General features: G+C 41.7%; 1 protein-coding gene across 1 annotated transcript in view; it reads right to left on the bottom strand.

The window, feature by feature from the left end:
- The window catches only part of fstl1b (follistatin-like 1b), a 114,382-nt gene extending 96,176 nt beyond the window's left edge, over nt 1–18,206 (bottom strand). Inside the window, exons 1-2 of the mRNA XM_072585311.1 lie at nt 17,908–18,206; nt 17,739–17,795 (exon numbers count right to left, since the gene is read on the bottom strand). Coding sequence (XP_072441412.1) covers nt 17,739–17,795; nt 17,908–17,910 — 60 coding nt within the window. The 5' untranslated portion in view covers nt 17,911–18,206. The remainder of the gene's footprint in view (nt 1–17,738; nt 17,796–17,907) is intronic.
- Nucleotides 18,207–27,760: the final 9,554 nt, after the last annotated feature.

The following is a 27,760-nucleotide window of genomic DNA, read 5'->3' on the forward strand; positions in this document are numbered from 1 at the left end:
ACAAGCCACAGCCTCCATGTTGCTGCTGGTGAGATGGTGCTTCATTCCGGATGGAGACCCACTGCTGGCATTACCAACTCTTCATCTGGCATCAACGGGCCTTCCCTGGGACAAGCACTTCGAGTCTTTCACCAGCCATCTAGATGTGATCCCCAGTCTTTCTGCCGGCTAGATGCAGTTATTATTCCCATGTAGATAAGGAGTTGAACATGAGGATCTTTCAGAATCCTCTTCACAGCAGACTCTGAAGGACCTGTTTGGGAAATTGAAGATTCTACTGGCAATTCCCCTACTCTCAGAACCCTTTGATGTATCCATACAGATCAGAGAATTCCAATGAAATTCAGTAAACAGTTACTCAGGAATAGTAAGACTATTAAATATACAGTTTAAACTTCAGGGTAAATGCAAAACTGATCCCATACATACCCCCCAAAATTGAGACGTAACACCCTCATCTCCCTGCTGATGCCCCCTTCCCACACATCAGACCCAATCTGCCTCCCCACTCTCCACCCCTGCCAGCCCTACGAATTCCCTGTCTCATTCCTGATCAGCCTCCGTACCCCCAGGACCCGTTTTCCCTTCCCCTGCACAGCTCCTCCCACCCGAGGAACCCAAGTCCCTCCCCTTGCTGTCCCATCCTCCCTCAACTCTGGACTTAACATCCCTCTGCATAAACCCTCCACCACCTCAGCCCTGTCTCCTTGCTCCTTACCCACCAGACCCTCCCCTCCTCGTCCACCGGACCAGATAGTTTCCCCCACCCATAGCTACCCTTAACTCCACATCATTTACCCTGCATTCTAGCAACCCAAACACCTGGCACCTTATCCCAGTACACTTGTCACTCTCCTCCATCTGGTGCTATACCCACAGCATCCTACCCACTCTCCCCTCATGTTATTCTCAAGTACTTACCATTTGCAGCTGTCAAAGTGGTTGTGTCGGAAATTCTGGACCTTTAAGTGTCAGAATACAGCAGTTGGCTGCTGTGAAAAGGGGAACTGCCTGCACCCCACCCTAAAAACACCCTTCCAATTCTGCTCAAGGAAAGAACTAATCAACATGCAAGTGCAGTAGCTCCACATTTCTGAGGGTGATCTAACTGGAGTCTCCTGTTAGAGATACAGAGCTCTCTCCTTTCATAAAATTAATGCACAGAGTGGCAATTGCAGAAAATCTAGCCCAGGTTTCAACCCAGACCTACTCGAGTGAAACATCATTTAATGCCCTTAATACGTATCTAATTAAATCCAAGTGATGTGTAATAAACATTGTCCATTTTGTTCTATCATTTAGGATAAATCCCACTCCTATGTAAGAGCATCTATGCTTATGAATCCACATTTCACTGCCTTCTCACTAGCTCTGAGAGAGTGGGAGCACTCTACAGTATCTTGTTAACTCATTTTAAATTCTGAATGTTCTGAAATTTTCCGTAATGTCCAGTTTATTAAAGCGCTAAACAAGGATTAAGTTAAGTAATTTTAGTGAGTTTCTTCACTATTCACAAAAGAAATTTGTTACAACATGTAAGATACTTAAATAAAAGTTGTGCAAATGAAATTTTCAGAACCCTTATTCTGAACCCCTGTAAGTGAAACAATTAGGCATTTCCTGAAAGAATGTGAAGCTAAGCAGCAACGTCTAGACATTTTAACATTTCCCTGGGGCTATGTAACGACACAGGAAGCATTCCCAGTTCCCGTGCTGTAATACAAATAAGAAATGGATTTCTTTCGACTAATTCTTCAAAAAAATATGGGATCAGGCCAATTCTATGATATTGAACTTGGCTCATGTGCTCATATTTTGTGGGGCACTAAAGTGCTCTAAATTCTCAAAGGCTTCAAGCTGTGGAAAGTATTCCAGCTGATGAGTCTTCTCTCTTCTTTGCTCAACAGGATTCCATTAACTTGGTAGATGTAAATTGCCCTCTGGCAAAATGTCCTATATTTAGAACTTAGGGAAGTTAGATGCTAAATTTTGGGTTCAGCCCCTAACATGTGCTGATACATGCAAGGGTATGAGAGTTAACCTCAGTCCCTTTGGCCTAAAGAACATATCATTCAGCCAGAACTCCCAACCTTGATCATGGCTCAGTGAATGCATTTGAACATGTGCATACAGGATGGAATGTTAGCCCTGCATTGGGACTGGAGGGTGAAGTTTATAAAATTACTTGGAATGGTGGTTGCTGTGCTCGATACCTACCCTCCGGTTATTTTATCAGTAGCTGGATAGTTAACACATAACTTCATCCCCTTATACATAGAAAATAGGAAAAGGAGTAGGCCATTCGGCTCTTTGAGCCTGCTCACCATTCAACATAATCATACCTACTCAGTGCACTGATCCCACTTTCTCCCACACAGGATCCCCAGCCCCCATCAGTAAGGGTCAGACCTCGTCTACTTGACTGCCCAACCCTGCCTTTTCCACAGGCAATCACTTCCTTGCTTGAGTCAGTGAAGAAGCTCTTAGCAAGCTTGCCTTACTCACCTTCCCTGAACCACCATCATTGACTTGGTCCAGCAACTGGCTGCAATCCTAGCAATGGCCATTATTTCCTATGGAGCTACTGGGACTGAAGAACTAGTGGGTAGGACCACTGCCTCTGCCTTTAATTCTGGCTATGAACATGGTCCTGGGCAGGATTCTCTTAAAATGTGATACTCCAATAGTCAAATAGCATAATGAAACTTATAGTGTAGCTTCTGACCAGGAGAACAGATACACAGGAGAGATAAAGAGACTCCCCATTATAACTCTGAACTGAAGATGGAACAATTCACCAGCATCCACCTTAGGACCTCTAACAGGTGAGGAAATGTGCATCCAATATAAAGCAGATGAGATGTATAAAATTGTACTTACTGGATGCAAGTTTGCTTGCTGAGCTGGAACGTTCATTTGCAGATATTTTGTCATCATACTAGGTAACATCATCAGTGAGCCTCTGGTGAAGCATTGGTGTTATGTCCCATTTTCTATTTATGTGTTTAGGCTTCCTTGGGTTGATGTCGTTTCCTGTGTTGGTGATGTTATTTCCTGTTCTTTTTCTCAGAGGGTGGTAAATGGGGTCCAAATCAATGTGCTTGTTGATAAGAGTTCCAATTGGAATACCATGCTTCCAGGAATTCTCGTACCTGTCTGTTGAATTTGTTCTAGAATGGATGTGTTGTCCCAAAGTGGTGTCCTTCCTCATCTGTATGTAAAGATACTAGTGATAGTGGGTCATGCCTTTTTGTGACTAATTGATGTTCATGTACCTTGGTGGCTAGTTTTCTGCCTGTTTGTCCAATGTAGTGTTTGTTACAGTTCTTGTACGGTATTTTGTAAATGATGTTTGGTTTGCTTGTTGTCAGTATAGGGTCTTTCAATTCATTAGCTGCTGTTTTAGTGTGTTGGTGGGTTTGTGGGCCAAGAAGTCTGGCAGTCATTTCTGAGATGTCTTTGATGTAGGGGAGAGTGGCTAGGGCTTCTGGGTGCGTTTTGTCTGCTTGTTTTGGTTTGTTGCTGAGAAATCAGCAGTCTGTGCTCATTGGGTACCCGTCCTTTTTGAATACACAACCTAGGTGATTTTTCTCTGCTCTTCTTAGATCCTCTGCGCTGCAGTGTGTGGTGGCTCGTTGAAATAATGTTCTAATGCAGCTTTGTTTGTGGATGTTGGGATGATTGCTTCTGCAGTTCTGTATTTGGTCCATATGTGTTGTTTTCCTGTAGACGCTGGTTTGAAGTTCCCCATTGGCTGTTTGCTCTACTGTGGCATCTAGCAATGACAGTTTGTTGTTGTTTCCCTCCTCTTTAGTGAATGTTATTCAGTGAGGGTATTATTGATCGTCTTGAAGGTTTCCTCTAATTTGTTTCGTTTAGTGATGGCAAAGGGGTCATCCACGTAACTAGCGGACCTATGCCTTACCACCCACTTCACTTTCAACAACAAAACCTACAGACAAACCAACGGGACACCCATGAGATCTCTGATATCAAAGCTCTTAGCAGAGGCAGTAATGCAGAGCCTCGAACAAACAGCTCTGCTAACCATCCAACCCAAACTTTGGGTCCGCTACATGGATGACACCATCAAGAGGTATGGGAAGAGCAGCAAAGTACAGTGTTGATAGAAGATCATTTTGAATGGCCTACTTCTGCTATCATTTTCTACGTTTCTTGTTGAATGCACTGCAATATCATGAAACACCTTTGACAGCACCTTTCAGATTCAGGACCTCTACAAATGGAAAGGAACGATAAAAGGTTCACAGAGGCATGGATTCACTACTGTCTGCAGATTTCTCTCCAAACCACACTGCGTCCCAACTTGAAAAGTATATTGCTATTCCTTCCTGTTGCTGGGTCAAAATCCTGGCACTCCCATTGACTGTAGCAGGAAATATCACTGATGACTTTTATTAAGACCCCTAACCACATCTGAACAATTGCAGGATATCATACAATCTGATGCACAGATTGTACTACAACAAATGCTGCCACCTTTGGCCAAAGGGATGTTATGGGTATGAAAGTGTGTTGTAACACACAAGATACTTTAAGAGCCACAGCTGTATAAGTTGAAATGCCATCAAATTTGATACTCTAGTAGCACCAAGGCCTCTTATTTACATATATAAAGGCCACATGTCTGCTCAGGAATGAGTGGAGAATGCCTCTCATTTACTCTTACCCAACATGGCAGTTCACCTTCGTTTGTTTTGCATTTTTATGTCAACATTCAGGAGTTTGGGTTCAAGCCATCAGTTGAGGATCAGGCAAAGTCAAGAACTGACTCTAGACTAAATCTTTATTATCACTTCATTATATCATAAAAGACTAAACACTATAATAGATGGTATTCATAGAAATATATGGTTCTCATTTTATAGTTGTATTATTGAAAGAACATTCCACTAATTCTACCACCTGATGTTAGACAATCTACTAGCATTGCTACAGCAACTCTGTGGCATCATCATCAGTTTACTCCAGGGTCCTAATGCTCTTTAACAATAGTCCTTTGTCTGAAAATACATGAATACTTCCTGCCTGAGTCGACCCAGTAGCACCTCTGATTCAATTTCTAGGACAGGAACAGCCAAGGCCCTGCAAAATTAATTGCTGAGCATTTAAGCATTCAAGCAATGATTCAGTGTTGTAAGTTAGAAAGAGATAAAATTATGTAGGATTTTCACACCCAGGATGGAATTTAATCAAACAAGGGTAGGGCTTATACAATTAATGGTTGGGCCTTGGGTAAATCAGAGAATCATAGACTCCCTACAGGTGGAAACACGTCCTTCGGCCCAACAAGTCCACACCAACCCTCCAAAGAGCAACCTACCCAGACCCATTCACCTACCCTAATACTCTACATTTACCCCTGACTAATGGACCTAACCTACACAGTGCTGAACACTATAGACATTTTGGCATGGCCAATTCACTCAACTTGCACATCTTTGGATTGTGGGAGGAATCCGGAGCACCCACAGGAAACCTACGCAGAAATGGGGAGAATGTACAAACTCCACACAGTCGCCTGAAGCTGGAAGCAAACTCCGGTCCCTGGCACTGTGAGGCAACAGTATTAACCAGTGAGTCACTGTGCCGCCCACTGTGCCAGGTAGTCTTGTAGAAGTGGGACCTAGGGGTGCAGGTATATAAATCTTTGAAGTTTGCTTCACATATCGACAGCGTGTTACAAAGGCATTTGGCATGAGTACACGAGTTGGGAAGTCATGTTGAAGTTGTACAGGACATTGGTCAGGCATCTTCTGGAATACTGTGTCCAATTCTGGTCGCCCAGTTATAGGAAGGACATTATAAAGCTGGAGAGGGTTCAGAACAGATTTACCAGGATGTTGCTGGGTATGAGTTGTAAAGAAAGGCTGGGACTTTTCACCGGAGCACAGAAGGTTGAAAGGCAAACTGACAGAAGTTTATAAAATAATGAGAGATACAGACAGTTAGTGGTAGTTGTCTTTTCCATAGGATGGGTGATTTAAAGACTAGGGGGCACATTTTTAAGGAGAGAGGAGAGAGACTTAAAAAAAAGACATGAGAGGCAATGTTAAAGAAAAAAAGAGTAGCTCACATGTGGAATGAACTTCCCGAGAAAGTGGTGGATGCAGGTACAGTTACAATTGTTAAAAGACATTTGGATAAATACATGAATAGGAAAGGTTTGGAGGGACATGGGCCAGGAGCAGGCAGGTGGGACTAGTTTAGGATTAGGTTCAGCATGGAATAGCTTGACCGAAGGGTCTGTTTCTGTACTATATGACTCCATGACTCTTCAGGACACAAGTTTGGTGTTGGGTAGGACTTTTAATCAGACAGATCACTTTCCATCTCTGCTCTAAATTAAGTCTGGGTGGGGAAGAGGAGACATCCATCTCTGGTTCCTTAATTTCAGTGGAGGCCCATCACTGGCTACGTCAGTGTCCAAGCCACTTCTAGCTACCATGTCCTCCCCAAAGGAAACACTCTGGGCCTCCTGCCAACTCTCCAATCACCAGGGGAAACCCTCATCGCTTCATTAAAAACTATGGCTAATCTTTCTCGACTGACCCGTTAAGTTTGGCAGACACAGATATTGAAAGTGAGAAAACTGGTCAAGTTTCATCTTCAATTGAGTAGATTATTCACACTCATTCTAGAAACTAGTCATGGAATACTGCCCCTACCTGTGAAACCAGCTCTTTGAATATGGGAAGCTATTAAATCAATTAATTATTTTCAGTTGCATTGTCAAGAGATGGTCGATGATAATTCAGAAGAAAGTAGCTGTAGAAGATGAGTGGTCTTTGGGTTACATTTTCCTCCTCGGTATATGTTAAGTGCATGATGAAAAAAGAAGAGATGAGAGTGCAAAGCTTTAATAATTTAAAAGGGGAAAATATAGGAGTACTATCAAAACGTTCACAGGCAAGGTTGTCAATGGTGAAAGGTTTAGGGCTAGGAGAAAGTGATAGTTGTAAGGGTGGGAAGGATGCAGCCATAAGTTGATTACTTTCCCATTGTACTGTAGATTGTGATTTGAAAGAAGGATAAGACAGAATCAGAAGTGTAACAGGTCAAAGAGAAGAAAGAAAGCATGTAGACAGGTAAAACTGTGGCTTCTTAAATATCATGGGATATCAACCAATTTAATATAAAGCTGTGTTTGGTTTGTCTTCCTCACTGAGATTATTAAACAAATAACTTTTGCCTCAGTATATGATTATGTTGTCACTTCTCGATGATTCTGGTATTAAATTAAAATGAAATTACCACAAAAGACTGAGATTTAGGCTAACTCACATTTCCTTCAACTTAACCATGTGACATGTGATTACATCCTGACAGCACATTTTTACCAACAGCCAATGCAGAATTCAAGCACTTAGCTTTGTTTAATCTTATCAAGAGTATTCCTTGCGAGTAAAATTTGTCTGGAGTGCAAATTGTGCTAATAATGGAAAACATCTCATAACACAAACAATTTTCTTTCTTGTGTAATAGGAATGAAATGGATGGGTACAGGAATGTCCTGCTGCTTTGCCATTAGCCAGTTAGGACTAACCATGTGCACTCCTTTCTTCATGAAGATACTACAGAACATAGAAACCAGTTCTGGACCCTGAACTTCATTAACATTAGAGATCACAACAGACTCAAACATATATTAAGCTCCGATCTGTGATGAGAATGTAAACATGCCGTAATCTGCTCTTAAACACCAACACTCATATCAAATCATACATCGCAAATATTAATTACCTGCAAAAACTGTTACAGGGACAGTGCAATTCAGAGTAGATTATTCCTCTGAACTCGGAACTGAAGAAATAGGCTATTTATCCTCTTGAGCATTCTGCCATCATATGATGAGTTTTGATTTAAACTTCACTTTGGTCCCTGATCCTCATCACACTGATACCAAGTGCATGGTATTTCAACCTCACATGCGATGCTGGTATGCTAACTTTCAGTTACTTGCCTCTGTAGGTGCAAGATTGGGAGCAGTAATGTGTTGAAACTAATGCCTTTCCTCAAATTCAAATGTAAACGTCACATTAGTCTGTGGACAGATGGTCCAACCTTTTAAAGATCCAGCTTGTAGCATTATAATTCCTTTCTAAAGCTCCTTTGACTCCTCAATTCTGTATTGTTTCCTTATTGTGAAGTTTAATTTCTTTAAATCAAATTTTATTTTATCCAGAGACATAATAAATCCAATGTACTCTAATCCTTATCTATTGGACAATTTCTATTAAAATAAACTGTGATCATGTTTTTCTCCAGCTGAGAATTTGAAAGTTCTGAAATAGGCATCTTGTTATCAAATGTGGACAAATCTCATTATTGGATAAAAGAATGATATTTACTCAAGAAATTCTCCAGCCCAGTCCAAACTGCTCCATACAAACCTAAACTTTTCAAATGCAATGCCTTGTAATACCTTTTGTTCTGATTGTATGCTAACTCAATTGCCTATGAAAGCTAGCTAACAGGTGAATGACTCATTCTCACTCATTAATTTACTGCTTTTCTACCACATGAACATTCATTCTGTTTGCAAAGTAGGAGAAGCTGCTGGTGAAATTCAATTAAACATACTATCAAAAACAAAATTACAAACATTCAAGCAATATAACTCACAAAACGTAAAAACAGTGAATCAAGTACTGACCTTTTTGAATCTTAGTGTTTTGACTGTCTTTTGCTAGTGGACACAGTGGTATCAGATTATGCTTCAATGTTCTTATATCAACAACAAGGGATCAGACTTGTTCAGTACAGGTATAGTATAGGATCATAGTGTTACATTGCAAAACCTCATATTCTGCTATTATAGATGTGTGATATAATTTTTATAAATTTGAGTAGTTTGAATACCCAGAAAGAAATGCAAGCAACATTAGATTTTAATTACATTTTCCGCCATCGCCACTCTTATCTTTTCACCCACAGAATGAAATGGGAACACAAGGCTCACTGTTCCAGAAGAGTAAAATGGGATTTAAAAAGTTTTCTCTGTATCTCCTTCCACAGATACTGCCAGACCTGGTGAGTTTCTCCAGCAGTTTCTTTTTGAAAAATCTCAAATTGTCCAACAGGAAAGAGAGGCATCACATTAATTACATTAATCTAGCGTCTTGTTCTACCGACACCAACAGATTTCCTGTGACCCGAGCTTGTAAAATCCTCATCATCAGTCAGCCAACATTAAACTACTTGTGCTCCCAGTGGACCAGCAACACACTGCTCCCATATTGTGATTACATAGGTGTTATTGTCTGGCTTTCAAGAGCACCTCATATACAGACGTTAGCCTTTAATCTTACCATGTTTTTATGCTCTAAGTAGCAAAACAATATAGTAGATTTGAAGGAATTAATTAAGTATCCATTATACTAAAGCTACAGGCTTTGATTCATTCTAGTTGGGAGTTCAGGTTTCAGGTTGTTAGTGCCTCACTAACACAGCCAGAGTTAAACTTGAATTTGCTGCCTAGGAGACAGGTTTATATATGCACGACAATGAGCTCCCTTCCCAAAAATTATATGTTAAAAGTATGGATTTTGAAAGTCATGGTACGGTTAAATATTTGAAATAATTAGAGATAGGTGTTCTAAATGTTGAACATTTGTTCAAGTGGTCCTGTGGATACTTTTATAGAAAAAAAAAGTCCTCTTTCATCAGAAACTCAATTTGTACTCCATGTGTCAAATAGAAATGGACTTGAAGGATTCTCATACTGTTTCTCAGCAGAGTCACATTAGGATTCATTGGTATGAAGGTGAAGGAGAAAGTTCAATCCAGGACAAATGTCTCATAAATTTGATTGCAGTGGACACACTTGCAGTAGGATCTTGATGAGTAATAGGATAATCCTTTAGAATCAAAAGATATGGTTTTCACAGCAAAATAAAAGATATTGTGGAATGTTGTTCCCATACCTTCAAATATCTGAATCCCATGCAATGCAAATGGAATTTGACTTTTTCCACTCGCTTTAAATTGAAGATGTGATCTGTAGCTTACTGCATACACTGACAGCCCTGGTTTAAAAAATGATAGCCAATTTTGAAAATAGTGAAAAGTGATCCAAGCCAATAACTGTGGAAGACATTCTAGAGCAAGAATGCGGCGAGCAGACCTTGCAGCTGATTTTAAACACACATGCTCAGTTTGGATCCAGCTTTGGGAGTTAAACCTCTACCAGCTCATTCCTTGCTAAGACATGTCGATCAAACTTGTGGATCGGTGCTCTGATCAATAGCTTTTTGCAGACAAAGTTAAAAATCACACAACACCAGGTTATAGTCCAACAGGTTTATTTGGAAGCACTAGCTTTCAAGGTGCTGCCTCTTCATCAAGTGGTTATCACAACCACCTTCCAAATAAACCTGTTGGACTATAACCTGGTGCTATGTGATTTTTAAACTTTGTCCACCCCAGACTAACACCGGCACCTCCAAATTGTGTCAGACAGATTACCTAGGAACACAACTAGTGTTATAGGAGATAGAATCGCAAAGGAATTTGGCCAATCTTCTGGAATCAATGCATGGCTTTGAACCTTGTAAAAACAAAACATTACCACAACAAAGGGAGGGATCCATCCAACCAATTGTGCCTGCCCTACCCTCTGCAATTTTTGCAACACTTTTCTATGCTGCCATACCATCAGAGTCTTTTACCTTTTTTATGTTGCACAGCCAATTAGTTAAAGTACACAGGCCTCTTAGCCTTAGGCCAATGGAGGAAGAAAGTCTGAAACGTTTTTGTTACCACAGTGACTGATTTCATAATCATTTCTCATATCTAACATCACTTGATGCAATGATATAAAGAAAAGAAAATCTCAATATACTAGAAATACATAATTGAGTAACCAGGAAAAAGGCTGGCTGATTGGAGACCAGAAAAATAATTGATACATGGAGACATAAGACCTGAATTGATTTTTAATGAATGCTTTGTGTCTGTCTTCACAAAAGACAGGAACAATATGGTTATCATTGTTAATGGATGTAATAAACCAGAGAGAATACATTAAATAAGAAAATTGCCTAGTCTGGATGAAATGTATTCCTGACAATAAAATAAGCTAGGGGTGAAATAATGGAGCTTTGACCATCATTTTCCAATCCTCCCTGTCACAGACATGAAATTAGATATTGCTAACAATGTAGCATAATATCAAAATGGGGCGTGGAATAGCTCACAACTTTACATCACTCAATATTATCAGTGATGGGCAAATTTAGGAAAACATTGAGGGACATGATTACTTGTCACATACAGAACGAATAAATTAATCAATACAGGAAAGGCCTGGTCTGACCAAGTTAATGAAGCATTTTAAAAGAAGTTAAGAAGGAGGATTAATGGGGGTGATGAACTTCATTTGTTCTAGGAAGACTTTTGACAAGTTCCCAGATGGCTCACTGGTCAGAAAAAGCAAAAGCCCTTGGGACCCAAGAGAAGATAAGTCGAATCCAGAAAAATTGTTAGTGTCAGGAAACAAAGGAAAATGTGATAGATGTTTTTGTGACTAAAAGGATATTTCCAGTACTGAGTCACTTTCTTTTTTGTAATAAATATACATTATTTAGATTTAAATATGGGACAAGATTCAGAAACATGTGGAAATATGGTAAGGAAGAAAGCTAGAAACTTCAGAATTCATTTTGGATAAGTGAATGGTAATAGTTTAGACAAACAGAAATACACATAAATATCAGGATACTTACTTATATACAGGAACTTTGGAGACCATGAACATGGATCCTTGAAAATAGCAGTTCAAGTAAACAGGTGTGTCCTTTTTATTCATTGACAAGTTGGTGTGTAATTGGCAAGGCCAACATGCATCATTCACCTTTAACTCAGCGTGAGAGACGTACAGCACAGAAACAGACCCTTCAGTCCAACTCATCTATGCTGACCACATATCTTCAATAAATTTAATCCTATTTGCCAGCATTTGGCCCACAGTCCTCTAAATCCTTCCTATTCATATACCCATCCAGGTCCCTTTTAAATGTTGTAATTGTACCAGCCTCCGCCTCATCCTCTGGCAGCTCATTCCATAAACATGCCATCCTCTGTGTGAAAAGGTTGCCCTTAGGTCCCTTATAGATCTTTCCCCTCTCAGTCCAGGACTTTACCATTCAGTATATAAGTCCTGCCCTGATTTGCCTTTCCAAAGCACAGCACCTCACCTTTACCTAAATTAAACTCCATTTGCCACTTGTCAGTCCATTGGCCCATCAGATCAAGGTCCTGTTGAACTCTGAGGTAACTCCTTTGAGAACTAGTTAGGAGGTACACTCACAGTACTTTTAATGAGAAGTTTCCAGGTTCTGACCCAGTGATAGAGAAGGGACAATGAGCAATCAGGATAGGGCGTCACTTATTGGGAAGATTGGGAATAATGGTAATTCCCAGGCTGTTGATGGTGGAGATTCAGCGCAATGATGCCAATGAAAATGTCAAGGGAAATGGTTAGATTCGCTTTTCTTTGGGATTGTTATTGCCTGGCAATTGTTTTTTAGTTTAGATTCCCTACAGTGTGAAAACAGGCCCTTCTGCCCAACAAGTCCACACTGACCTTCCAAAGAGTAACCCATCTAGACCCATTTCCCTCTGATTAATGCACCTAACACAATGGGCAATTTAGCATGGCCAATTCACCTGACCTGCACACCTTTGGACTTGTGTGACACAAACAAAAATCAAATGTCGTGAATAGATAGAAAGTTATTGAAAGGTAATTCTTGTCCAGCATTAAGAAAGAAATTAAGGAGTTAAAATAGGAGTGATACTTCACTGGGATCTCTGAAGGATGTTACTGGGAAAAGGGGTGAGGTTCGCTTTTTGCAATTTACGTCAAGGTTGTTCAGTAACTAACTGCTGTAGTAACCAAACTGCAAACCACAATTATGTTCTATCAAGCCAGGTTTCACTCACTGACCTGTCCAGTATTACTATCAGCTGGGATCATTACAGTTCTCTGTAAGATGATGTACCTCCTAAAACCTAATTTGATATTCTACTGAGGATTAGAAGATTCACAAACCGTAGTCCACATTTCATCGAATATTTGACCGAATGTCATCATGGTGTGCTTTGATCCTCTATTCTAGATAATGAACAAATGATAGGAATACAAGTGGGCCATTTAAACCCTTCATGAACTTTCCAATCAGTGGAAACAGTTTCTCCCTGTTCATCACAAACATTTTCTTCATATCTTGAAAACATGAAATCATAGCTTACTCTTCTGAATTCTTTGTACAATCCTATTGTAGTTTCATGATTGGGAGTCAAGACATCATGCTGGGAAATTGTCACTGCAATTCTCTTCATAGCTGCAGATACCTCAAGGTCCAGCTCCCAAACTGCTCAGATTCCAGCCATGGCCTGCACCAGGATTTGAACAGTTTGAGCATGACTCCTCACTCATTGTATTCTAGTCCTGTGCATAATTAAGACTAACATTCCACAGGGCTGACTGATTATTATTCATTGTACTTTGATGGCTTATATAGCTGGAATCAGGCCCTTCAGCCCAACCAGTCCACACCAACCCTCCAAACAGTAACCCACCCAGACCCATTTCCCTCTGACTAATGCATCTAACACTATGGGTAATTTAGCATGGCTGATTCATCTAACCCGCACATCTTTGGACTGTGGGAGAACACCGGAGTTTTAATTTTTTTTATTTTAAGGAAACAGGATATCAAAGTGTTTACCTACATTGAAATGCACTTGCTAGTTTTTCCAAAGGACCATATAACACCTACAGTGTGGAAACAGGCCATTTGGTCCAACAAGTCCACACTGAGCCTCTAAAGAGTATCCCATCCAGACACATCCCCTTACCTTATACTTCCCATGATTAATGCACCTAGCCTATATATCCCTGAACGCTATGGGCAATTTATCATGGCCGATTCATCTAATCTGCACATCTTTGGACTGGGGGAGGAAACCGGAGCACCCAGAGGAAACCCACAAAGACACAGGGAGAGTGTGCAAATTCCAAACAGATAGTCGCCCAACACTGGAATCAGAACTGGGACCCTAGCGCTGTGAGGCAGCTAACCACTTAGCCACCATGCCACCCAATAAAGGAACCCAATCTTAATTCATATCATTTTGTGTTTTCATGCTTGTGAACGTTGCTTACAATTCCCATTATTTGTTGTTGTTGTTAGCAAATTTGAATATATTGATTTTTATCCTGTCATCCAAGTCACCAATAAACATGGTGAATAGTTGATGCCCCCAAACAAGCCACATCCTGCCTATTACAGCTGCTGCCTGTTTCTTTAATGTTGTCTCCGGCCTTTCAACCGCTTTCTTAACTAACTCAACTTTTTCCACAACAAGGTTGTATGCAAGATCTTATGGTACAACGGTAGCTTTTTTTATTCATTTATGGGATGTGGGCACCATTGGCTAGGGTAACATTGATTGCCATCCCTGTTTGCCAGAGGGCAGATAAGAGTCAACCGCATTGCTGTGGGTATGGAGTCACATGTATGCCAGACCAGGTAAGAATAGCAGTCTCCTCCGTAAGGACGTTAGTGAACCCAGTGGGCTTTTTCTGACAATTGACAATGGTTTCATGGTCATTATTAGACTTAATTCCAGGCTTCACCGTGTGCCAGGGTGTCCCTACATCAGAGCCTGGAGTGTGTCGGTGGTCTCTCCACCCTTCAGGCTCTCTGCCTGTATTCCTGATGAAGGGCTTTTGCCCGAAACATCGATTTTACTGCTCCTCGGATGCTGCCTGAACTGCTGTGCATTTCCAGCACCACTCTAATCTAGACTCTGGTTTCCAGCATCTGCAGTCGTTGTTTTTAACCTGGGTTCAAGTCTCACTTGCCCTGGAATTGTGTCACAGGATGTCTGAATAGGCTGATTAAAAATAAATAAAAAGTAGTAATGATAACTCAGCATCAATCTATCCAGAGGTCTATTGCAAGGTAGATACTAAAAGCATCCACCACTTTCAAATGAATTTGCCACAGGAATCTTTTAAAGACTATATGCACTCAATTATTTATTCATTCAAGAAATCAGACAAGCATTTGTTGCACATCCCTGGTGGCCTTGAGAAGGATGAATTATTATAGATAGATTTGTAAAGTGATTAGAAAGAATGTGTGTCATCTTCAGTGCTGATCATTTTTTGGGAGAGATTTTGACTGAATAGTAACAGCAGGGTTTAATTCAGTTGCACGGAGTCACGAGTCATTAAGATTTGTGTTCAGTGTACTTATCAATATTAGTCTTGAAGACTTCAACTGACTCACGATATCTATGATCTCTTGGAGGGGAGCATGTTCCAGACTTCCACTAATCTTTATCATCAGAAATTGCTTCTTAATTTTATTCCTAAATGTTGGTTTAACATTTAACATTGCATTCTCTCAAATAGGATTACTTCACCAGTGGGTGTAACTTGTATGCACCTTTCCTATTCCAAGAACTAGGAGTTAGTGAGGACTGCAGATGTTGGACAAGTCAGAGTTGATAAAGTGTAGTGCTAGAAAAAGCACAGTAGGTCAGGCAGCACCTGAGGAGCAAGAGAGTCAAATGTTTCAGGCTTAACCCTTCACCCTAATGAAGGGTTCCGCCTGAAACACTGGCTCTCTTGCCCCTCAAATGCTGCCTGACCTACTGTGCTTTTTCCAGCACCACACTTCATTGATCCCTATTCCACGAACTACCATTCCATGCACCTCAATTAGGTCACCTATCAACCTTCTCAAGTTTGGGGAAGACAAGCCAAACCCACGAGACTTTTTGTCACAACTTAATCCATTAAATGCAGGTAGTATTTCAATGAATCTGCACTGTACCTCCCCAGACCCATATAGCTTTCCTGAAATACAGTGCCGAACGTCTGGTGCTGGAAAAGCACAGCAGTTCAGGCAGCATCCGGAAAGCAGGAGAATCGATGTTTCAGGCATAAGCCCTTCATCAGGAATCCTTGGAGGGATTGCAGTGCCACACTTTTTGACTCCTATCTCCAGCATCTGCAGTCCTCAGTTTCTCTTCGTTGCTGAAATGCAGTGCACAAAGCTGTACACAGTACTTCACATTGACTATATAACTGAGGTATCACTTCCTCATTTTTACCTTGCCTCCCCTTGAGATTTGACTGTTTTGATTACTATTTGTACCAGTGAAGTAACATGTACAGTAGTAATTTGCGTACATAGATACCCAAATCTCTTTTTGTTTCTCCACAGTCTCTCACCCTTAAGAAAAAATATTTCAATTTATCTTAAATCCAGAGCACATGACCTCATACATTTTGGCACTGAATCTATCTGGCACTCACTGTGATCCAAGATCTGTCTCTTTGCAACTTGCCGCTCCTATCCATATAAGAGTTATTGTGCCTCCCAAAATAATGACATCTGCAATGAATAGACAAATCTCGATTCCCTTATCGAAGTCAACTTAGATGATGAAAGACAGGCAACCTAGTGCAGATTTCTGGGAATACTAGTTGCCAGATCCCACTCAGTAGAGAAATGAACCCTTTATCCAAACAATTACCATAGCTGTATTGCAAGCAAGAAATTTAACAGTTACAACAGCGAGAGGAATTAATAATACAAATAAAATTCAATTGACATATGGACATTTTCAAATTGGAAAATTAGATTTATTCAAATAACTAGAAAAATATTCAATCTTTATGAAACTAGATACATTAGTCACTATGGCAATAACAATAATGTTATTGAGATTTATTTTGTAGTTGTAAATTAATGAGTAAATACTTGTCCCTTTAAGGATTGTTGTAACAAGACTCCTCTATATTTAGAGATTTCAAACATGTTGGTACAGCTTGAATATTGAACCCAGTTAGCAAAATATCTTGTGTAGCTCTCAGGACTGATTTAACAATGAGAATAAGAAAATGCAGCCACTTGAAACACGGTGCTCTGGGTTGTAGTGGGCGTTTGAAATGCTGCTCACAGTTAAACTAAGACAAAGTAAGCTCTCTTTATGCTGACAGATAAAGTACCACTGATAACGCTGAGAGAATTCACTGGTGCCGAACTTAAACCGCAGAGTCAATGATACACAGTGTCACCTCTTGGTTATCGAGGTGTGCGAGTGGGGGCGGGGATCATTTTTAGAATGAGACCCTCCTCACTTCCAGAAAATATTCGACTTACTTTCTACGATAAGTTTTCTTTTGTTAATTCGCGTCGCTGTGGGAACAGGGTTTGTAATCCCCTGCCCCCAACTACCTAACAAGAGGGTAAACTTGTCACAGTTCTTCACTGGACTCCCATCACACAGTTTACGAACACTACTTCCCACCAGCCTTCGACTCAGTCCTATGTTATTTTTGTCCACACGAACATCACTACCACCCACTAACCCCTTCTCCATCTCTCTTCCAGCATGCATTCACGATCAGTCTGAACTTGCAGCAGCAAGCAAATGTTATCCCCCCCCCCCCTACGCCCCATCCCCCAAGTCAAAGAAAAACCATTTGTTACATACACAAAAACAACACGAGCAATCCCTGAAATCTAACTGTCCTGCAACGAAGTCCCGCTAGACAGAAAGAAAGAATCAGGATCGTTTCACGTTGAAAACGCCCAAGCCTGTCAGACAGAGAAAAAAAAACATCGGTCCCTTTTATCCCCGGGAACACGAAAATCGCGTGAAAAGGGGGCGAACGAAGAGATCGAACTTACTTCAGCATTTATCAAGGCGATGGCTAGAAGGACAAAAAACGGAATACTTTTGAATACCTGTTCAAAATAAGAGACAGTTCGTCAATGCAACAAAATGATACTGCGGCCAGTGTAGAGGTAACAAAAGCTGGAAAAGGCAAGAATGAGGAGAAAGCGCAATGACTCTTACCATCTTTGCTATGATGATCGAGTTGCACTAGCTCTGAGTGTGAGTGTGTGTGTGAGAGAGAGAGAGAGACAGGGATTCGGTCCACACAAGGCACCCGGGGAGGAGGGGACTTGAAGGAAATTTGATCAGCACTCCGGGATTTAAAGCTGTCTCACACCCCTGTTGACGTGGCTTGGAGCAAACACTAAAACATCAGATCTGCACCAAGTTTTACCAACACCGTCCACCAGCTAAAAGGGAAAACCTCCCAGCTCCCAGTAGAGCAGCTCCCCCACTCTCAGGTGTGGCGAATTTGTGCAGATCTGAGCATTTTTTCGAGGGAGTCGGCAGGGGGTTAAGTGAGATTGAAGGAATAGCTGCAGGAATTTACCGTCGTCATTGGAGGAACCGAGGTCACCTGACCATTTAAAGTTGAGGATAGAGGAATGAGAACAGTTTAGGATTTCTTCCACACTCACCATCCCCCTCCCCCCCTTCACATCACCACCACCACCCAGTCTCATAAATTAATGCAACCAGGCAGATAACGGAAGGGAATGAAAGGTCTGTGGAACATTTGGAGCTATTTCAATCTCATTGCTTTCTCACAGCCTGGAATTGAAATTGTTAGTCCCGTGAGAATTCTCTGCAGACGTCTTTTATTTTTCTTCAGGGTTTTGCCATTTTTCTGTGTTTCTGTCTTCTCCGCCAGCCCAAATTTAATTAGACCGCTCCTTCCTTCCCAGGGCGTCCGGCTGGACTTGAAGTATTGCTGTGTTCCAGTGTGACATGTTAAAACTGAAATCAATGGCATTTCACAATTCCTTTTCGCCTTGTTGGACGAAATCAAAGCTCTAAAACCATAATCCGCTTTCTGAGAAGGGGCAAAGTGATTCCAAAAAAAAACTTGACCATCGCCTTTGAACATATTCAGTTGCCAGGAGTACTTTACCTCCACTTAGTGACTTAGAAAACCTTATAGACCACTATCAAACGTAATCATAAATTGTGAATTTAGCCAAGACCTGACGATTTGATACTTTTTCGTGATCCACTGCTGTTTCCACATTGTGAGCAGACTTTTTTTTCTGCTGCAGCTAATACAGGCAAACTGATTATAGTTTGATTTATGTTTGAGAGGTTAACTTTTAAAAGATTTCTCACTTCTTGTTCCCTGCCTTCGTTTCTTTTCCTATTGATTACTTGAGTGGCTATTATGCACACTGCGCGGTTCCCAAAGCTGAGTTTGGAAGCAATTCTTTCTAAAGCGAGAACAATAGTTCAATGTTTCTCAGTCACTGCCCTCAGTGTTTCTGTGACAACATTCTCGCCAAGTTTGGATGGGCCCCGTCTATTTGGTCCAACATTCAAACAAAGGTCAACATTTCAGTCAGACAAGAGTCAGCCTGGTTCAGTGTAAGCATCTTGCTGCACCACTCCAAGAGTCATAGTCATAGAGATGTACAGCATGGAAACAGAATCTTTGGTTCAACCCGTCCATGCCGACCAGATATCCCAACCCAATCTAGTCCCAACAGCCAGCATCCAGCCCATATCCCTCCAAACCCTTCCTATTCATATACCCATCCAAATGCCTCTTAAATGTTGCAATTGTATCAGTCTCAACCATTTCCTCTGGCAGCTCATTCCATATACGTACCACCCTCTGTGCGAAAAAGTTGCCCCTTGGGTCTCTTTTATACCTTTCCCCTCTCACCCTAAACCTATGCCCTCTAGTTCTGGACTTCCTGACCCCAGGGAAAAGACTTTGTCTATTTACCCTAGCCATGCCCCTCATAATTTTGTAAACCTCTATAAGGTCACCCCTCAGCCTCTGACGCTCTAAGGAAAACAGCCCCAGCCTGTTCAGCCTCTCCCTGTAGCTCAGATCCTCCAACCCTGGCAACATCCTTGTAAATATTTTCTGAAGCCTTTCAAGTTTCACAACATCTTTCTGATAGGAAGGAGACCAGAATTGCACGCAATATTCCAACAGTGGCCTAACCAAACTCCTGTACAGCCACAACATGACCTCCCAACTTCTGAACTCAATACCCTGACCAATAAAGGAAAGCATATCAAACGCCTTCTTCACTATCACTGCGACTCCACTTTCAAGGAGCTATGAACCTGCACTCCAAGGTCTCTTTGTTCAGCAACACTCCCTAGGACCTTACCATTAAGTGTATAAGTCATGCTAAGATTTGCTTTCCCAAAATGCAGCACTTCGCATTTATCTGAATTAAACTCCATCTGCCACTTCGCAGCCCATTGGCCCATCTGGTCAAGATAGAACATAGAACATAGAAGAATACAGCACAGTACAGGCCCTTCGGCCCTCGATGTTGCACCGATCAAAGCCCACCTAACCTACACTAACCCACTATCCTCCATATACCTATCCAATGCCCGCTTAAATACCCATAAAGAGGGAGAGTCCACTACTGCTACTGGCAGGGCATTCCATGAACTTACGACTCGCTGAGTGAAGAACCTACCCCTAACATCAGTCCTATATCTACCCCCCCTTAATTTAAAGCTATGCCCCCTTGTAATAGCTGATCTTCATGTATTCTGAGGTAACCCTCTTTGCTGACCACTGCACCTCCAATTTTGGTGTCATCTGCAAGCTTACTAACTGTACCTCTTATGCTCACATCCAAATCATTTATGTAAATGAAAAAAAGTAGAGGACCCAGCACCGATCCTTGTGGCACTGCACTGGTCACAGGCCTCCAGTCTGAGAAACAACCCTCCACCACCAACCTCTGTGGTCTACCTTTGAGCCAGTTCTGTATCCAAATGGCTAGTTCTTCCTGTATTCCGTGAGATTTAACCTTGCTAACCAGTCTCCCATGGGGAACCTTGTTGAACACCTTACTGAAGTCCATATAGATCACATCTACCACTCTGCCCTTATCAATCCTCTTTGTTACTTCTTCAAAAAACTCAATCAAGTTTGTGAGACATGATTTCACACGCACAAAGCCATGTTGACTATCCCTAATCAGTCTTGCCTTTCCAAATACATGTACATCCTGTCCCTCAGGATTCCCTCCAGCAACTTGCCCACCACCGAGGTTAGTCTTACCGGTCTATAGTTCCCTGGCTTGTTCTTACCACCCTTCTTAAACAGTGGCACCATGTTTGCCAACCTTCAGATTTCTGGCACCTCACCCGTTACTAATGATGATACAAATATCTCAGCAAGAGGCCCAGTAATCACTTCTCTGATTTCCCACAGAGTTCTAGGGCACACCTGATCAGGTCCTGGGGATTTATCCACTTTTATGCGTTTCAAGACATCCATCACTTCCACCTCTGTAATCTGGACATTTTGCAAGGTGTCACCATCTATTTCCCTAAATTCTCTATCTGTCATATCCTTTTCTACAGTAAATACTGATGAAAAATACTCGTTTAGTATCTCCCCCATTTTCTGCAGCTCCACATAGAGGCCGCCTTGCTGATCTTTGAGGGGCCCTATTCTCTCTCTAGTTACCCTTTTGTCCTTAATGTAGTTGTAACAACACTTTGGATTCTCCTTAATTCTATTTGTCAAATCTATCTCATGTCCCCATTTTGCCCTCCTGATTTCCCTCTTAAGTACACTCCTACTGTTTTTTAAACTCTTCTAAGGATTCACTCGATCTATCCTGTCTTTACCTTACATATGTTTCCTTCTTTTTCTTAACAAACCCTCAATTTCTTTAGTCATCCAGCATTCCCTGTACCTACCAGCCTTTCCTTTCACCCTGACAGGAATATACTTTCTCTGGATTCTCGTTATCTCATTTCTGAAGACTTCCCATTTTCCAACTGTTCCTTTACCAGCGAACATCTGCCCCCAGTCAGCTTTCGAAAGTTCTTGCCTAATACCGTCAGAGTTGGCCTTTTCCAATTTAGAACTTCAACTTTTAGATCTGGTTTATCCTTTTCCATCATTATTTTAAATCTAATAGAATTATGGTCGCTGGCCCCAAAGTGCTACCCCACTGACACCGCAGTCACCTGCCCTGCCTTATTTCCCAAGAGTAGGTCAAGTTTCGCACCTTCTCTAGTAGGTACATCCACATACTGAATCAGGAAATTTTCTTGTACACACTTAACAAATTCCTCTCCATCTAAACCCTTAACACTATGGCAGTCCCAGTCTATGTTTGGAAAGTTAAAATCCCCTCCCATAACCACCCTATTATTCTTACAGATAGCTGAGATCTCCTTACAAGTTTATTTCTCAATTTCCCTCTGACTATTAGGGGGTCTATAATACAATCCCAATAAGGTGATCATCCCTTTCTTATTTCTCTGTTCCACCCAAATAATCTCCCTGGATATATTTCCAGGAATATCCTCCCTCAGCACAGCTGTAATGCTATCCCTTATCAAAAACGCCACTCCCCATCTTTCTTGCCTCCCTTTCTACCCTTCCTGTAGCATTTGTATCCTGGAACATTAAGCTGGCTGTCCTGCCCATCCCTGAGCCATGTTTCTGTAATTGCTATGCTATCCCAGTCCCATGTTCCTAACCATACCCTGAGTTCATCTGCCTTCCCTGTTAGGCCCCTTGCATTGAAATAAATGCAGTTTAATTTATTAGTCCTACCTTGTCCCTGCCTGCCCTGACTGTTTGACTCGCTTCTGTTCTCAACTGTACCAGTCTCAGATTGACCTCTTCTCTCACGATCTCCCTGGGTCCAATCCCCCCCACCTTACTAGTTTAAATCCTCTCTAGCAGCTCTAGCAATTTCCCTGCCAGTATATTAGTCTCCTTCCAATTTAGGTGCAATCCGTCCTTCTTGTACAGGTCACTTCTACCTCAAAAGAGATTCCAATGATCCAAAAATGTGAATCCTTCTCCCATACACCAGCTCCTCAGCCATGCATTCATCTGCTCTATCATCCGATTCCTGCCCTCACTATCTTGTAGCACCGGGAGTAACACACATATTACTACTCTCGAGGACCTCGTTTTTAAATTCCAGCCTAACTCTCTGTAATCTTCCTTCAGAATCTCAACCTTTTCCCTTCCGATGTCGTTGGTTCCAATGTGGACAATGAACTCCCGTGGCCCCTCTCCACCGTGAGAACATTTTGCACCCTCTGTGAGACATCCTAGCACCAGGGAAGCAACACATCATTCTGATTTTTTGCTGCTGGCCACAGAAACATCTGTCCATACCTCGGACTAGAGAATCCCCTAACACAATTGATCTCTTAGAACCCGACGTACCCCTTGTTGCATTAGAGCCAGTCTCAATACTAGAAACGTGGCTGTTCATGCTACATTCCCTTGAGAATCCATCACCCCCTACATTTTCCAAAACAGTATACCTGTTTGAAATGGGTATAGCCATAAAAGACTCCTGCACTAGGTGCCTACCTCTCTTACCTTTCCTGGAGTTAACCCATCATTGTGACTCTGTCTGAGACTTTCCCCCCTTCCTTTAATGTCATCCATCACATACTGTTGCTGTTGCAAATTCCTCATTCCTTGTAACTGTCTGTCTAACTGATCCATTTGATCTAATAAGATTCGCAACCAACAGCATTTATGGCAGATATAATACTTGGACCAACGCTGCCTGATTGACCGACACGGTTAACGTTCACTGTGTGAAGTAATAAGCAAAAGCCCGGGCAACCTGTTCAGTTGAATGCAAAACAAAATCTACGTCCCCATTCAAACAAGAGCAGGCAGACAAGTGCTAAATGGAATTTAATCTGGAGAACCATGAATCCTGGGGAGGACAGACAAAGTGAGGGGGAAACATAGTAAATAGGAAGTGTAGTGAAACACAAGAATCTTGTTCAATTGTATCTGCTGATTCCTAGTGAGTAGCAGGCCAGATAGACAAGGTGGTTCAAAAGCCAGGCAGAAATCTTTCATTATGAATCAGGGGTAAATGTAGAGTAATAGGGTAGCGGAATAGGTTTGGGTGGGATACCCTGCAGAGGGTCAATCTGGAATTGTTGGGCTGAAGTGCCTGTTTCCACACTGTAGGGATTCTATTTAAAAAATTATGAGCTAAGGTATAATTAGATCTAAAGAACAACTTAAAGAACAGCAAGAATGCTGTGTCCAGTCTGATCACCAATTTACAGTGTGCAATCACACTAGAGAATGTTAGAGCAGCACCTGATGAAGGGCTTTTGCCTGAAACGTCGATTTTCCTGCTCCTCGGATGCTGCCTGACCTGCTGTGCTTTTCCAGCACCACTCTAATCTAAAAAACGTCAGAGCAGCACCGATCCCTATGGCACTCCACTGGTCACAGGCCTCCAGTCTGAAAAACAACCCTCCACCGCCACCCTCTGTCTTCTACCTTTGAGCCAGTTCTGTATTCAAATGGCTAGTTCTTCCTGTATTCCATGAGATCTAACCTTGCTAACCAGTCTCCCATGGGGAACCTTGTCGAACGCCTTACTGAAGTCCATATAGATCACATATGCCCTGCCCTCATCAATCCTCTTTGTTACTTCCTCAAAAAACCCAATCAAATTTGTGAGACATGATTTCCCATGCACGAAGCCATGTTGACTATCCCTCATCAGTCCTTGCCTTTCCAAACACATGTACATTCTGTTCCTCAGGATTCCCTCCAACAACTTGCCCACCACCGAGGTCAGACTCACCGGTCTATAGTTCCCTAGCTTGTCCTTACCACCCTTCTTGAACAGTGGCACCACGTTAGCCAATCTCCAGTCTTCCGGCACCTCACCTGTGACTATTGATTATACAAATATCTCAGCAAGAGGCCCAGCAATCACTTCTCTCGCTTCCCACAGAGTTCTGGGGTACACCTACCTGATCCTCTACTTTTTGTCATTTACATAAATGACTTGGATGCGAGCATAAAAGGTACAGTTAGTAAGTTTGTAGATGACACCAAAATTGGAGGTATAGTGGACAGTGAAGAGGGTTACCTCAGGTTACAAGAGGATCTTGACCAGGTGGACCAATGGGCTGAGAAGTGGCAGATGGAGTTTAATTCAGATAAATGCGAAGTGCTGCATTTTGGGAGAGCAAACCTTAGCAGGACTTATACACTTAATGGTAAGGTCCTAGGGAGTGTTGCTGAACAAAGAGACCTTGGAGTGCAGGTTCATAGCTCCTTGAAAGTGGAGTCACAGGTAGATAGGATAGTGAAGAAGGCATTTGGTATGCTTTTTTTAATTGATCAGAGTATTGAGTAAAGGATTTGGGAGGTCATGTTGCAGCTGTACAGGAGTTTGGTTAGGCCACTGTTGGAATATTGCGTTCTCATCGGAAAGATGTTGTGAAACTTGAAAGAGTTCAGAAAAGATTTACAAGGATGTTGCCAGGGTTGGAGGATTTGAGCTATAGGGAGAGGTTGAAAAGGCTGGGGCTGTTTCCCCTGGAGCATTGGAACTGAGGGGTGACCTGATAGAGGTTTACAAAATTACGAGGAGCATGGATAGGATAAATAGACAAAGTCTTTTCCCTGGGGTCAGGGAGTCCAGAACTAGAGGGCATAGGTTTAGGGTGAGAGGGGAAAGATATAAAAGAGACCTAAGGGGCAACGTTTTCACACAGAGTTTGGTACGTGTATGGAATGAGCTGCCAGAGGAAGTGGTGGAGGCTGGTACAATTGCAACATTTAAGAGTCATTTGGATGGGTATATGAATAGGAAGGGTTTGGAGGAATATGGGCCAGCTGCTGGTTGTTGGGACTAGATTGGGTAGGAATATCTGGTCGGCATGGATGGGTTGGACCGAAGGGTCTGTTTCCATGCTGTACATCTCTATGACTCTATAAGAATAGATTTTTTTTGAAAGTGAAGATACTTTAGGGGAGATTTAATTGAGACTATTAAAATCCTGGAGGACCCAGACTGGACAGGAAGGAACAGCTTCCTTTAGAGAGAGCAATAATAGGGGAAAATACAGTGAAAATGCATGACAGAATAATTAACTTTTGTTTCTCTCTCCACATATGCTGCTGAATTTCTCCAATACTTTCTGTCTTTATTTGAGGAGAAAGTTTTTCACCCAGTTGATGGTGGAGGTCTGTAAGCTCCACTTGAAAGACTGATAAAGTCAGAAAGAGCTATCACATTTAACAAACACATGTAAATCCAACTGTAAGGCTGTAAGCTCGAAGGCCATGTATCTAAAGTTGGATTTAACTGAATAGATATTTTCAGTGGCTTCAGACATGTTAAGTAGTGGTGTGCCTTGAGGTTCAAGGTTTTGATGTTTTTCCTGGCATCAAGGATAACATTTCACTGAAACCAAGATGGTTCAAAAGAAGTTAATTGGAGGATTTTGTTCAGCATAATGGGATGTCGCATACACTACATAACAAAAGCAACTAAAATTCAAAAGCAATTTTTTTAGAGACTCTGGGATATGTGTTTCACTGGCCAGGCCGGCATCTATTGCTCATCCATAGCTGCCCTGAGAGCTGTGTTCTTAAACCACTGCAGTCCATGTGCTGTGGGTTGACCCACAAAGCCATTAGGAAGTGAATTCCAGTATTTTGACCCAGTGATAGTGAAGGAACAGTGACACATTTCCAAGTCATGATGAAGAATGGCTTGGAGAGGAACTTGCAGATGATGGTGTTCCATATATCTGCTACCCGTGTCCTAGAATGGAATTGATCCTAGCTTGCAAGGTGCAGTGTGAGGAGCATTGGTGAATTTCTGTAGTGTATCTTGTATGTAGTACACTGCTGCTACTGACCGTCAGTGGTGGAGGGAGGCAATATTTTTGGATGTGGTGCCAATTAAGGTGGGCTGTTTTGCCTTGAATGGTGTAAAGCTTCCTAAATTTCTTTGGAGCTGCTTTAATCCAAGTGTGTGGTAAATATTCCTTCACATTCTTCACATGAATCTTGTAGGTGGTGGTCAGACTTTGGGGAATCAGGAGGTGAATTACTCACTGCAGTATTCCTAGCCTCTGACCTGTTCTTGAAGCCACTGTATTTATATGGCTAGTCCAGTTGAGTTTCTGGGTCAGTGGTAAACCCCAAGATGTTGATATAGTGGATTCAGTGATGGCAATGTCATTGAGTCTCATGGGATGATGGTTAGATTGTTTCTTAATGGATATGGTCTTGACCTGGCATTTGTGTGGTGTGAATGTTACTTGCCATTTAGTTTATTTTGAAGTACACTTGAATTTCCTGAGGACATATTATGCTGAATTTCCCTGAGTCTTTCTGAGGACTGTTAGGTTTTTATTCCATCCTATTGTATGTCTCAGACAGGACACTTGAGCAGTTCAAAAGATTCAGGAGGACATCCCTGTCATGTTGTGAAGTTCACCATTGTTAGCCAGGAATAAATGCTAACTGAGCAGGTGTAGTTATCATCTGATCAGGAGGAGGCTGCATAATGGGACAGAATTAACTCCAAAGACCCATGTAGTTTCACCATTATCACCCTAGACTGGACCAAGGTCTTCATTTGTTGAATGGTTACAGACTAAAAGCATAGAGAGATTTGCACTATTAGTCAATCTCACTGCAAGCAGAGTATCAGAATTCCTTCCAACACTGGCCCAGCAACTACTGCCACCTTCCTCCCAGTGTTTCTGAGGTAAGTGGGTAAGCAACAGAAGACAGGGAATAAAGATAACCTATTGGTCCCTGCTGTCCCACTTGCAGGGAGCATGTAGAGAAGGAGTCACCTGTAACCTTTGCAGCGGAGACAGAAACATGTTCTGTTTCAGATTTTTCTAGATGCTGTCATGAGGAATAACAATTCCTTCTTTTTCATTACTAGTGCATACACAATACAGCTGGCTACCAGGAGTTCAGCGAAGCTGTCAAAAGAGTTAACCTATTGGTATTTTAAAATAGGCATGTTCACAAAATATAAATCACAGTGATATTAATCACCGACTT

Source organism: Chiloscyllium punctatum, chromosome 15 (assembly GCF_047496795.1).
Source record: "Chiloscyllium punctatum isolate Juve2018m chromosome 15, sChiPun1.3, whole genome shotgun sequence".
Lineage (NCBI taxonomy): Eukaryota > Metazoa > Chordata > Chondrichthyes > Orectolobiformes > Hemiscylliidae > Chiloscyllium > Chiloscyllium punctatum.